Source organism: Dama dama, chromosome 14 (genome assembly GCF_033118175.1).
Source record: "Dama dama isolate Ldn47 chromosome 14, ASM3311817v1, whole genome shotgun sequence".
Classification (NCBI taxonomy): Eukaryota; Metazoa; Chordata; class Mammalia; order Artiodactyla; family Cervidae; genus Dama; species Dama dama.
In genome coordinates, this window is record NC_083694.1 from 62,052,483 (window position 1) to 62,068,180 (window position 15,698).

Genomic DNA, 15,698 nt, shown 5'->3' on the forward strand with positions numbered 1-15,698 from the left:
CGTGTCTTCTTGGCTATTATGAATAGTGCAGCTATGAACATAGGAGTACATGTATCTTTTTAAACTATAGTTTTGTCTGGATTCTGGATATATGTCCAGGCAATTTTCTGAGTGACTTTCGCTTAAAATATGGGCATCCCTTGTGGCTCAGCTGGTAAAGAATCTGCCTGCAATGTGGGAGACCTGAGTTTGATCCCTGGGTTGGGAAGATTCCCTGGAGAAAGGAAAGGCTACCCACTCCAGTATTTTGGCCTGGAGAATTCCATGGACAATATAGTCCAGTTCATTTCAGTTCAGTCACTCAGTCGTGTCCGAATCTTTGCAACCCCATGGACTGTAGCATGCCAGGCCTCCCTGTCCTTCACCAACTCCCAGAGATTACTCAAACTCATGCCCATCGAGTCAGTGATGCCATCCAACCATCTCATCCTCTGTCATCCCCTTCTCCTCCTGCCCCCAATCCCTCCCAGCATCAGGGTCTTTTCCAGTGAGTCAGTTCTTCAAATCAGGTGGCCAAAGTATTGGAGTTTCAGCTTCAACATCAGTCCTTCCAGTGAAAATACAGGACTGATCTTATTTAGGATGGACTGGTTGGATCTTGCAGTCCGAGGGACTCTCAAGAGTCTTCTCCAACACCACAGTTCTAAAGCATCAATTCTTTGGTGCTCGGCTTTCTTTATAGTCCAACTCTCACATCCATACATGACTACTGGAAAAACCATAGCTTTGACTAGATAGACCTTTGTTGGCAAAGTAATGTCTCTGCTTTTCAGTATGCTGTCTAGGTTGGTCATATCTTTTCTTCCAAGGAGCAAGTGTCTTTTAATTTCATGGCTGCAGTCACCATCTGCAGTGATTTTGGAGCCCTCCAAGATAAAGTCTCTCACTGTTTCCACTGTTACCCCATCTATTTGCCATGAAGTGATGGGACCAGATGCCATGATCTTAGTTTTCTGAATGTTGAGTTTTAAGCCAACTTTTTTACTCTCCTCTTTCACTTTTTAAGGCCCACTTGACTTTACATTCCAGGATGTCTGGCTCTAGGTTAGTGATCACACTGTCGTGGTTACCTGGGTCATTGAGGTCTTTTTGTATAGTTCTGTGTATTCTTATCACCTCTTCTTAATATCTTCCACCTCATTATAGTTTTGGTTTTCATTTCTCTAATAGTGATGATGAGCATCTTTTCATGTGCCTATCAGTCATCTGTATGTCTTCTTTGGAGGTAGATCTATTTATGTCTTCTGCCCATTTTTGATTGGGTTGTTTATTGTTGTTATTGAGTTGTATGAGTTGTTTGTACATTTTGGAAATTGATTCCTTGTAGTTGCTTCATTTGCCAATATTTTCTCCCATTCTGTTAGCTGTCATTTCTTTTTGCTGTGGTTTCCTTTGCTGAACAAAACCTCGTATGTTTGATTAGATCTCATTTATTTTTGCTTTTATTTCTATTGCCTTGGGAAATCGACTTAAAATATTGGTATGATTTATGCCAATTTATGCTTTTTGAATATTCTCTTCAAGGAGTTTTATGCTGTTATGTCTTAAGCCATTTTGAGTTATTTTTGCCTGTGGCATGAGAGTGTGCTCTGACATTGATTTACGTGTGGCTGTCTACGTTTCCTCACACCACTTGCTGCTGGTGCACTGTCTTTTCTCCATTGTATCTCCTTGCCTCCTTTGTGGAAGATTAATTGACCATACATGAGTGGTTTATTTCTGGGCTCTTTATTCTGCTCCATTGGTCCATATGTTTATTTACCATGCTGTTTTGATAATTGTAGCTTTCTAGTATTGTCTGAAGTCTGGGAGGGATATACCTCCTGCTTTGTTCTTTTTCCTCAAGATTGCACTGGCAATTCTGGGTCTTTTACAATTCCATATAAATTTCAGGACTATTTGTTCTAGTTCTGTGAAAAAAATGCCATGGGTAATTTGATAAGGACTGCATGAAATATGTAGATTGCTTTGGGTGGTATTGCCATTTTAACAATATTACTCTTTTCAATCTAAGAGGCTATCTTTCCATTTCTTTGACTCATCATTTCCTTTATTAATGTTCTATAGTTTTCAGCATGTCTTTCACCTCCTTTGACCTAGGCTGTTTTTATTTTTAAAATCATAATGTCCATTTTGGAAATGTACCCAAACACAAATAAATAGAAATTGCCTGTAATCCAGAGATAATGATTGTTAATGTTTGGTTACTTAAAGTAGAATTCTCTGTTGATATCCATCACTTTCCTCTCATTATAAGTTCTTTTCCTTCATAAGCTTATTATTGTATTTATTAATTCTGTTTTATTTTCTATCTTCTTTACTTATGTTTGACCCAGTGTTGCAACCTCCAGGCCCTATAATGCCTGGCACACAGGAGATGCTCAGTAAGTTTGTGTTGAATAAATGAGTGTTTTTTTTTTATTATTATTATTATAGAATAGGGCTGAGGTCATACTTCATATACAGTTCTAGATCTTTATTCATTTAGCATTACATTTCATTATGCTAATTTAAAACCCTTTAGTGGAAGGACCCCTCCCCTTGCCTTCCTCAGTGGCCTATTCTGAGGGTCCTGTCTCTCACCTTCAGAAGGGGGCCTCCTGACTCGGAGTCATGCTGGAGAACTTGGCCAGGGTTGGGCAAGGAGGTGGGTTTGTTATGGCTTCAGGTAGTCAGGAGGGGAGCTGGGTTAGGGGCCTGTTAGGGTTATAGGCCGGAGAAGGCAATGGCACCCCACTCCAGTACTCTTGCCTGGAAAATCCCATGGACGGAGGAGCCTGGTAGGCTGCAGTCCATGGGGTCACTAAGAATCGGACTTGACTGAGCGACTTCACCTTGACTTTTCACTTTCATGCATTGGAGAAGGAAATGGCAACCCATTCCAGTGTTCTTGCCTGGAGAATCCCAGGGACGAACCCAGAGCCCACCAGGCTCTGCCGTCTATAGGGTCACATAGAGTCAGACACGACTGAAGCGACTTAGCAGCAGCAGTGATTTCTCATTATCCTTAGAACAAAGTCTAAAATCCTTACTAAATCCTGCAAGCTGTGAGTCTTTGAAAAGACACACAATCCTCATCTTTGAATCCTCAGAATCCGCCATAGCCCAGTTCCAGGCTCTTCTCTCCATTTTCTCCCTTCCTAGGAGAAGGGATTTAAAGTGCCAGTCAGCACTGGTGGTGTGATTTCACCCCGTTCCAATAACTACTTACACTTAGGTGCTAAATCAATGAGTAGTTCTAGGGCTTAATAAGATTTAAAGTTTTGCCAAGTTTGCTCAAAAGAGCAAGAGACTAATGGTGGGTAAATTGGAAGTGAGGCCATGGGGAGGGGTGATGGATTCTGAGAAAGTAGAAGGACCAATGGATTGGAGGTCCTGAAGAATTACCCAAGTGAATGGACAAGAGTGAGTTAAAAGTAATGATTGGAGACTGAAATAATAGGGCTTTAAAAATATTTACATATTTTTTTAATATAATAAGGCAATTAAAGCTGGGCTTCAGTTGGCATAAGACCTCAGGTAAGACAAGAGAGTGGCTGACTAAATAGATCAGTTCTTCTAAAGATAGCAGCTCTCTGGGATTGCCTTGAGAACTCCACCTACTCTACAAGGAGAAAGCTGGATGGGAGATGGGGGAACGGGTGTTTAGGACAAGCTAGCTTGCAGTGTTTGTCAGACTCAGACCACCTCTTGACCCAAGATCAACGGCTTTTCCCAGAAATTTGGAAAAGATAAAGCAGGGGTTTGCTGTGTAAGCTCTGCCTCCAATTGCTGCAACTCCAGCAGTAGGGTGGTGGTGACGGTGGTAGGAGGGGAGCAGCCAGGCCCCTGGTGTGAGGTTCCTCTGTCTCTGACGAGTCTATTTAAGGACTTTGGTTCTCTCCTTAACCCTCGGAGGAAGGTTTTCAATCTCTATGAAATTCCATCCCACTGTTACATCTAAAGTATTTTTTCAGTATTACCTGTAGCTGCTATGTCTCAAGACAGCACCACTTCTTAGACAGCTGGGGCTGAAACAAGGGTAGAAATGTGCTCTAACACACCACAGGACTTCTAACCTATTTCTCCCACAGTCATCTGGGATGATGAGTCCATTCTCTTATGAATTCATAAGCTCTGGAAATAAACCAAGGCTCCCATTCTATGAACCAGGCATCAAAGCATAAGATGCTTAGAACTTGTTCAACTTTGAGTTTGCTTATCTTTAAAGAAAGTGATTATTAATATCAACAAATAGTGATATTATCAGATCTTTCAAGGTATCTTGTGTTCAGAAACCCTAGAACACTAAGGATGAAAAGCATAGTATCACAGTATCTGAGAGTGGCTGTTAAACAAATGGTCTCAATGGAATTAACAGGAGAGGTCAGTATTACCTTTTATGACAATATTAAAAGGACAACTGATTTTATTAAATATTAGGAAACTCAAAACATATGGGCTTCCCTGGTGGCTCATTGTTAAAGGACCCTCCTGCCAATGCAGGAGATGCCAGTTCAACCCCTGAATCAGGAAGATCACCTACAGAAGGGAATGGCAATCCACTCCAATATTCATGCCCTGGGAAATTCCTTAGGGAGAGGAGCCTGGTGGGCTACAGTTCATGGGGTCTCAAAAGAGTCAGACACGACTTAATGACAAAACAACCACATAACGAAACTCAAAACACACATGCTACCAATATTGACATTGTAAATTAATAACTCTAGCTCTACCCTGAGGATACTAGTTGAGTTGTGGGAACTGTTCAATGTATGTTTGCATGTCTATATTCTAAGCCATCCCCCAAATCTACTCTTCTAGGGTAAAATGAAAGGGAAGACAGTGGTGAAAAAAAATTTAGAGATATCAAAGTATAAAGGTATGCAAAGTATGCTAAAAATTAAAATTAGACCAGGATGCTGTCAGGGCAGGCCACCATGGCAGATGGAGATTCGGCGGTTTAGAAGGACCTGGCAGAACAGGGCTGGTGAATAAAAGCAAAAATAAGTAAATGGGATCTAATTAAACTTAAAAGCATTTGCAGAGCAAAGGAAACCATAAAGAAAACCCTCAGAATGGGAGAAAATATTTGCAAACAAAGCAATCTACAAAGGATTAATCTCTATATAAATGGCACATGCAGCTCAGTATCAAAAAGGCACACAACCCAATGAAAAAATGGGCAGAAGATCTAAGTAGCCATTTCTCCAAAGACATACAGATGGTCAAAAAGCACATGAAAAGATTCTCAACATCAGTAATTAGATGCAAATCAAAACTACCACGAGGTATCACCTCACCCTGGTCAGAATGGCCATCGTCAAAAAAATCTACAAATAAGAAATGCTGGAGAGGGTGTGGAGAAAAGGAAACCCTCTTACACTACTGTGGGAATATAAACTGGTACGGCCAGTATGGAGTACGGAAGTTCTTTAAAAACTAAAAATAGAGCTACCATGTGATCCAACAATCCCACTCTGGGCATATGTCCAGAGAAAACCATAATTTGAAAAGATAATGTGCTCCCCAGCATTTATTGCAGCACTATTTACAATAGCCAGGACATGGATAGAATGTAAATGTCCATCAACAGAGGAATGGATAAAGAAGATATGGTACATATATACAATGGAATATTATTCAGCCATAAAAAGGATGAAATAACAGTATTTGCAGCAACATGGGTGGACCTGGAGATTGTCATAGTGAAGGAAGAGACAAATGCTGTTTGATATTACTTTTATGTGGAATTTAAAAAATGGTACAAATGCGCTTACTTCCAAAACAGAAATAGAGTCACAGATGTGGAAAACAAATGTTTGGTGACCAGGGGAAAGCAGTGGGAGGGATAAATTGGAAGACTGGGACTGATACACACATTCCTATATACAAAATAGATAACTAAAAGGATCTATGGTATAGCACAGGGAACTCTACTCAAACTGTAATGGCCTATATGGGAAAAGAATCTGAAAAACAATGGAGATACATATGTATATAACTGATGCACTTTACACCTGAAGCTAATGCAATACTGTAAACTATATACCAATAAAAATGAAAAAAGAAAAAAAAAAAAATAAAACTAGACCAGGATATTTACATATTTTATTAAATCTTTACAATCAGTAATTATAATCAAATACACAACTATATACAAGGATTATATACATTTTGCCCAGACTTTTACATCACAGTACGTAGTTTCCCTTAGAATTATTGTATACATTTATCACCAAACAATAAAATCCAACAACAGTAGTGTTACAGCACCTGTTAGTACAGACATCTTTTTCATAAATTACATCATAAGAAAATATACGGCTGTAAATTGGGCTTTTAAAAATGTCTTTTATAAAATCTGAACATACAATATTTCATTCACAGAATGTTTTTTTTTTCTATGTTCTGACTGAAGCCTTGTGCATAAAACGACCAGTTGGAATATTTACTAAATGCCCCCTCCTCTAAATTGATAAGCACTATTGGAATTATGGATGCTGAGCTTTCTTTATGATGAATTTGGCATGGGGTTTGGTGAGGGAACAAATGCTGGTTTTACTATTGAAAGGGCCGTGTGATGGTAATTTAAATTAAAATAAAAATTTCAAGAGTATATTAGAGAAGTTAAAATCACAGAGTGCACAGTTTTTCATTTTACTCTCTAAACACGTGAAGAAAAAGGGTAAAGTATAATGTTAAAAAAAAATTTGTTCTGAAACAACTGTATTCTTGTTGGAAGCCTATTAAAAGTTAAAAAGAAAAAAGAAAACCTACCCAACAAAACATCCCATCCCAAACATATCTAGTAAGTTACAATTCTTTCACACCTAAAACTTTATGAGAAAAGCACTGCAAATTAGGGTATATCATTTTAATGGACTTTCCTAAGCAGAAAAAACTAGAACTATTTTTAGTAGGTAAACAAGTGAAGTTTTAAAACTTGAAAATACCTGAATTAAATACTTTCTCTAATATCTTTTAACTTTCAGATAAAACCCATACTTGATTCCAGGTTTGTAAACATTGTATAAATCCTTCTTAGTCAATCAATTTTATGGCTGTGGTGATCACTTCAGCTCTATCTCTATGCAGTCAACATCTAACTGAGGTAGACCAGATGTTTCTAAATTTCAGGGTCACACAGAAACCCCTGAATCTTTAGGAAGTAAATAAAATGCTATAAAAGGTACTTAAAAAACAAAACATTTTAAAAAATGCCTAATGCTGTTGAAACTTTTCAATGAACTCAAAAACAACTTCATGGCAGTATGTCAATTAAGAATGGAGAGTCAGTGACAATGTTGGAGTTTTGAAGCTGAACATTATACTTTCTTTTCTTAGCTAGGGAAACATCAACTATAATACCTTCTGCTATTAATTTTTATAGTTTGCTAATTTTATAGTTGAATTTTTTTCTTTTTTTAAAGGATTCATTTTTCTAAACAAGCTGGTGGTTTAGTCACTAAGTTGTGTCTGACTCTTGTGACCTCATAGACTCTAGCCTGCCAGGCTCCTCTGTCCATGGGATTCTCCAGGCAAGAATACTGGAGTGGGTTGCCATTTCCTTCTCCAACAAATTGCTTCTAGACCTCAATGAATGGCAACAACTCCCTCTAATGGCCAAAGAAAGGGTAAGTGGCAGTAAGCTGGCTTTTCTGTGTATGCCACAAGATCTCTGCTGGAAACAAAATTATGTTTTGATAAATTAGAAAAGCTAGATTTAGACAACAATGGCTTTGAGCTACAAAAAGAAAACCAAATCAACGTATATAAGGCTTCTGTAATCCAAGTCTTAAAGGAACATCTGCTCCTTTTCTCCAAGCCCCAGTCCTATTAAATCAAGGCAAGTCAAGTAATTACGCTTCAGCTATTTTGGCAGCTTTGCAATCAAAATGAACAAAGCACTATGTCTATCTTTCCATATACTATATGTATTATAGTTCTATCTTCTTACACCAAATTTCACATGCAGAGAAACTAAAAATATCCATTTTGGTGTCAGGTTTAATTAAGGGCCAATAAAAGTCTTGTATGCTACTCTTTCTTTCCCCCCTCAAAGTGAATTCTCTATTAGATTTATTACTCACTGACCCAATTAACTTTAGCTGGAATTTTTGAAAGCAGCTATTTATCCACTTAGAATACGTTTACCTGGGATCTAAGACACACTGTACATGAATATACATAACTACAATACAGCACTGCTGTTCTTTTAACAGCTCCATATACAGTTTAAGTTCATCGGTACCTCCAAAACTGTGTTTTAAGAAAAAAAAAAAAGTTATTATATAATGACATGGTAAAGAAAAAGAAAATTCTCAAATATTCCTTTAGAACTGATTCACGTATGTTTAAAAAAATAAATAGAGTAACACCATGATTTCAATTACAGGGCTGTCTACAGATATCAACAAAAAAGTTTTAAAAACTTAAATGTGGCCAGCACCAGACTGCCACACACACACACACACACACACACAAATAGGGAAAAAGGTTCCATTAAGCTATATGGCTATATGTTAGTTGCTACTGTGTTTTTTTACACAGGCTACCATAGACTAATTTTCAAGTCCATATTGGAAGGAATACTCATTAAAAAAAAAACCCAACAATTTAAAAACCATGATTCAACAGAAAATGTGACAGATTCCTTAGGTGCAACTTTAGCAACTACAGTTTCAAAGGAGGAAAAAATAGTAGTTACTCCAGAATTTTTAGATCACTACCACAGTTTTATCATGGCTAAGACAGAAAAATGGAACAAAATGTATTCAGCTATTGGCGACACAGGTCTTGTGGCTCAAAATGCATACTACACATGGGATGAAGTAAGGCTGATGGCTAGAGGTAATCACCTCCAAAGAAATGAACTGGAAAAGATTTATAATTTACCCTACAAAGATATAACCTTAAGTTCCATTTCAGAGTAGTCACAGCTTTCCCTATGGAAGGCCCAATGGCAAGTTCATATTGCAACATTATAGTTTCTCCCTTGCTCCATTTTTCAAGACTATTAAGTAACCAATTTCCACATTATATGACCTTTTTACCTGGTCCCAATGATTAGTCTTTATGCAAAGAACTCACTGAGAAAGTACACTGGCTTCACCTTTGGTTTAAATGAAAAGGACATCGTTAAGAGGGAAAAAACTCAAGTCATTTTGATCATGTTACACAATGAAGCAAGTGAAAATGATGAGCAAAGACTGTTTTCACCATGAATGCATTTGCTTCACAACCACTTAGGTCACTTTGAGTGTTTCCGTGAAGGCAGCATAACCAGAATGTCCACAAAACTCCTATGTGTTTTCCCCAAAGAACCTCTAACCCCCAAACCAAGAAAACTGAGCTTCCTTTAATTAGAAAGCTGTACAAATCTGTATTCCCCACCTCATAGTTAACTGAATGTTTCTTAGCTACTATCCAGAGACTGCAGAAATCTGGTTCCAAGGAATGCCCAGTAATCTTTTCCTGGCCCAAAGTATGCAGCAGGCTAGTACAATCCTGTCACCTGGGGGGCGGGGGAGGACTGTGAGTTTGCATTTTTGATGGGACAGTTTTAAACAAGGTCAGTTCTAACACAGCATGTTCCAGATTCCTATGATAACTAACTCTCCCAGTCAGAACGTGGTTGCTTATCACCATACTTAAAGCCTCCCATGAAGAGAGCCTGCTTAGTATCAGGGTGTCTATTAACCACAGTTTACCTTTTCTTTTGAAATACCTACCACCAGGTAGACTTTCGTGAGTCAGAGCTCATCCTTATCCATCATTTCAAATGCTTCTATGTCTTCATTCCAGTCTGCTAATATGGAGTCTATAGGCTGGACCTTTTTATCCCAAACATTAGGATTGGAATCCTCCTCAGTTTCAGACTGTTCTTGAAGCTGGTTATCTAAATCTGTACATTCACCATCAAGACTTGTAGTCTCATGGTTTTCCGTGGGGTTAGAATCCTGTTCAGAAGAAGAAACGCTTGCAGCACTGTCTGTATCTACTGGAGATAAAGATTCTGGCTGAGAGTTCACAGAACTCTCCTCAGGAGACTCTTGATCAACCAGATCAATCTCCTGAGACCTTGATGCAATCTGTGCAGCACTCTGAGAGTCATTTTCGGAGGATGGTTGTTCTTCATTTTCCATCTCAGGATCTGTACATAAAAGAAACAAACTTCATGCTACTTTCCTCCTCAAAACATGTACTATCATATTCTCAAAACCATACTGGTTTTAGTATTAAAGCAAAAAACTGAGAGTTGAAAGAAAACCATGTTAATGCAGGATGATTCTAATAAGACTGCCATCAACGGGTGTCAATAAATGCCAAGAAATACACTAAACAATAATACTATTAAAATGCATTTAAATTTATGTCTCAAATTTATTAAACATCTAAATTCAGGAAAGCCCATACATGAGAACATATTAAACCAAATAAAATTTAAACAGTGCATGCCACTGCTGTAATTTTAATATTCTTTGAAAAGTGAAATTCCCACTCAGTAAACCATGAAAATGCAGATAATACAAAATTAAATGATTCATGGATATCAATGTGATTGATTAAATATCTCCATAAATACAGAAACAGATTATTTATAAAACTGCATTATTGGAAGTCTATGAATTATAAGATATAATCATAAAATCCACTGGAAGGCTGAAAAGCAGGCTAAACCTCTGGTAATGAATATACAGTAAAACCACTAGAGGCATTTTATTTAGGGTTCCTACAAGAAAGTGCTTAGGTAGCAACATCTATAATCACGGGCCGCACAATTCTCAGATTCTGCAATCAGTCGGTAAAGATCTCCTGAGCGTCTTACTGTGTGGCAGGCACCGTGCAAGGTGCTAGGGATAAAACTAGGTGAAAACAAACACCTAACCTGCCCTTCTGAATCTTATAGTCCAGCTATAATCATCACACAAATAAACAGAAAACTCTGTGATGCATGCGATGGTGTTAGGAAAGAATAATGAGATTTGAGGACTTCTTTCAGAATGTGACACTTGAACTGAGAATTCAAAGATAAGCAGAATTAGTCAAAGAAGAAAGAGAAGATGAACTTATTATAAAACCAGAAAAATGGAAGGAAATAAAGGCACACAGGGAGGGACAGAAGGATACTATGCATACACCCTGACCTGGCAGGATTACCTGACATGGGAAGCTTAAGATAGCTCATGGTGGGGGTGTGTCAGGGGGAAGGTGGGCAAGGGGGAGGAGTTCCCACACATTCTCTCAGTTGTAGAAAAGGTACATTTTAATTTGACATTTAGGGAAACTAAAGAACAGAAAGCAGTCTGGCAGCTTGGAGCTCATTTATGCTAGGCTACCCTACGTTCGAGCGAAAACAAAAAGAACCTTCGTTTCTAGACTGCATTAATCTAGCTTAGGAAAAGGTGTGGGGCTATTTTATTGAGTAATAAAGACTGTGCTTTTGACAAAGAATCACTCTAGGGTTACATGTTACATCATAATATTTTGGAAACCTAGCTAAGGATAAGGAAACAGAATGCTGTAGTCTCCAATTAAGATGTGGAGTAGAAGGACGAGGAACTCCCCGCCTCCCACAAATAACAGGAAAGATACATCTACAAACAGAACGAACCTCACAGAACACCTACTGAACACGAGCAGGAGACATCAAACAGCTGAGAGGACAAGAAAAATCTCTAAGTCATTAGGTAGGCTGAAGGAAAAAAAAGAGGATGGAGGGACGGGACGTGCGCCCCTGGGAGGGAACTAAAAAGAGGAGGGGTTCCCGCATCCTGGGAAGCCCCCTCAGATCAGCGGGGACAGAAAGGGAGCTTCAGAGGCTCGGAGGAGAGCACAACCCCCATCTGTGGCAGGCAGAAGACCCCTGCACAGACTGGAGTGCTGCTACCCTGCGCGCCCCGGCCTGAGACGTGTCCGCTGGTACGGCAGGGCCTGAAACGCAGGGCTGAGCGCGCAGTCCCAGAAGAGGACTGCTGCTGGCTGTGTGGACAAGGCCTGAAGGGGGCTGCAGTGTGCTATGGCCGCAACTGGGGGTGCCTGCAGAAGCACCCAGGCCACCACAGAAGTCAAGCGCCATTGTTAAGTGGCACAAAGGGAGCCCCTTTCTCCACTGCCAGCCTCTGCCTATGCAGGCTCCAGGATAGCACACCTCAGTCACTGCCTCGGTGGCTTAACAAATGCAAACCAGTATACACAGGATGGATAAACAAGGTCCTACTGTTTAAGACGGGGAACTATATTCAGTATGCCGTGATAAACCATAATGGAAAGGAATATAACTGAATCACTTTTCGGTACAACAGACATTTATACAACACTGTACATCAACTGTTCTTCAACTAAAATGAATAGTGTAAATACAGAAAAAGGAAAGATCAAGTTGTCTGTATTTTCAGATTCTGTTTTACACTTAAACTCAAAGTAGCTCAACTTTTAACAGCACTATCAAGATGATAAAAGAATTTGACAGAGGGTAAAAATAAGGTAAGTAGGCAAATACAAATAACCCCTGTGTAGTAGCAAAAACTGGTTAGAAATAAACTAAGTATCCTTTTTATAATTAAAAACAGAATCTACAAGACATAGAATTAAATTTATTATGAAATATTATTGCTTAATATTATAAAATCCCAATGAAAAAATAAGATCTGATTCAATTTACAGGTAAGTACCTGTATGTACCTGGATGGAAAGTCAATATTTAACAAAATTTTCCTGTTTATATGTAACACACGCAGTTATACAATTCCAAAATGAATCCCAATTCTACTGCTTTACTTTTCGGACTGGATAGGATTATTTTTAAATTCCTATGGAAGAATGTACATCATAGAGAAGTCAAGAAATTCTGAAAAGAATTAGTGAGAGGGGAGCTGCCTTGAGAGATATTAAAATGTATTCAAAATAGCAAACTATTCTATTATTGGCACTGGAATGAGCAAATAGATTAATGTAAAAGAAGAGCAAGTCACCCAAAAACAGATCAAATATATGAGAATATGTGATACATAGCAAAGTGGCAACAATCAGTTAAATAAAAATGACAGTTGGAGAAGTACAAAAAGGAAGAAAGAATCTACCACACCACTATAAAACCTTCATTCTAAGGGGCCTGTTGTCATCGTATGGAGTATCATAGTACTAATGACTACATCATTAAATTCAGGGATGGTCAATCAGACTTGCGGAAGCAAAAAAGAATGAAGAAAATCTCAAAATACAAAAACAAAATAAGAGAAAGAGAGAAAGAAAAGAAAAAAGTTTTAATAATGAAAGGACGAAGAAACTTGGCAAAGAGACTGGATGTTCTACAATCATTCATTCACCCATGCAACCAGCATTTGCTGACAGGAAGAAATACAGAGCTGAGATGCAGGTAAAGAAGTACAATGTAATACAAATGTCAAAAGTACAACTATATTAAGATGTTGGGATTTTCCCTGGTGGTCCAGTGGTTAAGAATCTACTTGCCAATGCAGGGGACACAGATTCAATCGCTGGTCTAGGAAGATCTAGCAACTAAGCCTGTGTGCCACAACCACTAACTCCACGCTCCAAACGCTGTGCTCTGTAAGAAGAGAAGCCATGACAATGAGAAGCTCACAGCACCACGAGCAGAGTAGACCCTGTCTGTCCTCCCGAGAGAATGCCTGTGCAGAGCAACAAAGACCCAGCACAGCCAAAACTAAATGAGCACAGCTCTTAATGCACTAGAAGCCTACACTATAAACTACAAAATGATAACGTATATTCAAACTTTTAAATGCTGATTTTTTTCCCCCCTCTTGAGAAATATTACTGAGAAAAGTCAACTGAATCTTAACTGTAAATTGTTTCAATTTGCATCTTGAGGTAACAGTGTCTTTTGTTTGCAGGCACAGGGTGGGAATTATTATTCAGCACCTTTACAAATTCTAGAAATTCTGGAACCGGATACATGACGGGCACAATATTAACACTTCTGTGGATAACTTAACTTTTAGAAGTGTGACTGGTTTAACCTGAGAAAACAGCATTTCTATTTGATAAATTACTAATGCTTTATTCTGAAAAAGAATGTATAATAATTATCTGGACATTTTTGCTAGGATATAGGACTGTTGCAGATATTTCTCTTATCAATGGCTGGAGTTTATCAGAATTAGAAGGTGGGAGTGGGGGCTTGTTCTGGAGTCTCTATTTTCTGTATTGATATGTGGGAAGACTGGCTCCATCAAAACTGACTTTTTAAGGGAAATATGTATCTGCGGAATGAGATCTTTAGAGAAAACAATCTGGAGGACATTTTAAATCATTCAGATTTTATGGCTGCTATTATTTGGTGTACTTATAGAATCTTACCTAGTACCCATATGTGTGTTGTGTGCTAAGTTGCCTCAGTCATGTCTGAGTACCCTTGATGGCACAATAAGGCCAGATACAGAGCTGGGAGATTTTTTTTTTTTTAAAGGAGGGGTGCCTTCGTGGCCTTATTCAGTGCTTCTCAAAGTATAGCTGAGTACAATGAACTGGAATACTTGTTTAAAATTTCAGATTCTGATCCCCTGCTTTCAGAGAGTCTGATTCAATACTCTGGAGTAGGTCTTAGGAATCTACACTTTTAACTACTACATCAGCTAATTCTGAAGCAGAAGAGAAACAATGCATGCAGCAACAGCACAAGACAGATTAATGGTACCCACTACAGATGTTAACTTAGAATGTTTTCCTAAGTAAATAAAGCAGTTGATTTAATAAAACTATTATCACTGACTTTTGTTACACCGATAAATATTAACAATTATACTATAACTCATTGCTGACAGTTAATAATGCCCTATAGTTCTTCAAAAAGCTATACAAAAAGGAATTTTTCAAGGCTTTTTGTCAAAATATCACACTACAACAGAATCTCGGTCAAAAAATGGACAGACTATCAAAACTTTAAAAAACATATAATTTAAATAAAGCCCTTTCACTGCAAGGTCCTTAAGGGAATACTACTATGCTGTTCAGACTTTTTTTTTTTTAAATAGCATAACTGATCTCTTTGCATATGCTTTCTCTGGTATAGGAAGCACATGCTCTACACCACAATCTCATAGTCCTAACCCTCACACATTTCCTACAGATATATGGGTTTTAAAAATAAGTTGATACTTTAAATAGTTTATACTGCATTCCAATAAAAAGTGATCAAAAGTAATACATGCTATACAACAATGTCTTCATTAAGAGTAACTCTTGCATGGATATGGACTAGTGAATTCACCTATTATTTAATTTATAGAATTTGTTATGACAGGATCAATAAAGAATCGTCATCATGGGACAGCTGACTAGACATGAAAATAATCTAATTACTTTAAATGATGTATTATCATGGTAGCCACTGAAACAATATACATATGCACACGCATGTGTGTATATACATGTATATACATATATACACATGCATATACATATATATAATTTAAGGCTTATTAAAGATACTTACTACTATTAATAATGTAGCTTGGAATCATTTTACCTTTTAATATTGCTGCTGAAATTCCAATGGTAGCACAAAATAGGGGGGAAAAAGCAAAGGCATTAAAGAGTTACATGGAATAATAATTTGCCTGTGTTTGATGTGCCAAAATGCATATAAAGATCTAACTGAAAAAAGGGCTCAAGAAGAAAAAAAAAAAACAGGCACATAGGAGGATTTAAGAAGATTAGGAATCCTCTCTATT

At 38.0% G+C, this 15,698-nt stretch overlaps 1 protein-coding gene across 2 annotated transcripts in view; it reads right to left on the minus strand.

Annotated features, from left to right (window-relative positions):
- Positions 1-6,076: 6,076 nt before the first annotated feature.
- Positions 6,077-15,698, minus strand: part of EDEM3 (ER degradation enhancing alpha-mannosidase like protein 3) — a 72,565-nt gene continuing 62,943 nt past the window's right edge. For both annotated transcript variants that reach the window (XM_061160923.1, XM_061160924.1), the window contains exon 20: positions 6,077-10,135. In XM_061160923.1, coding sequence (XP_061016906.1) covers positions 9,735-10,135 — 401 coding nt within the window. In that variant the 3' untranslated portion in view covers positions 6,077-9,734. The remainder of the gene's footprint in view (positions 10,136-15,698) is intronic.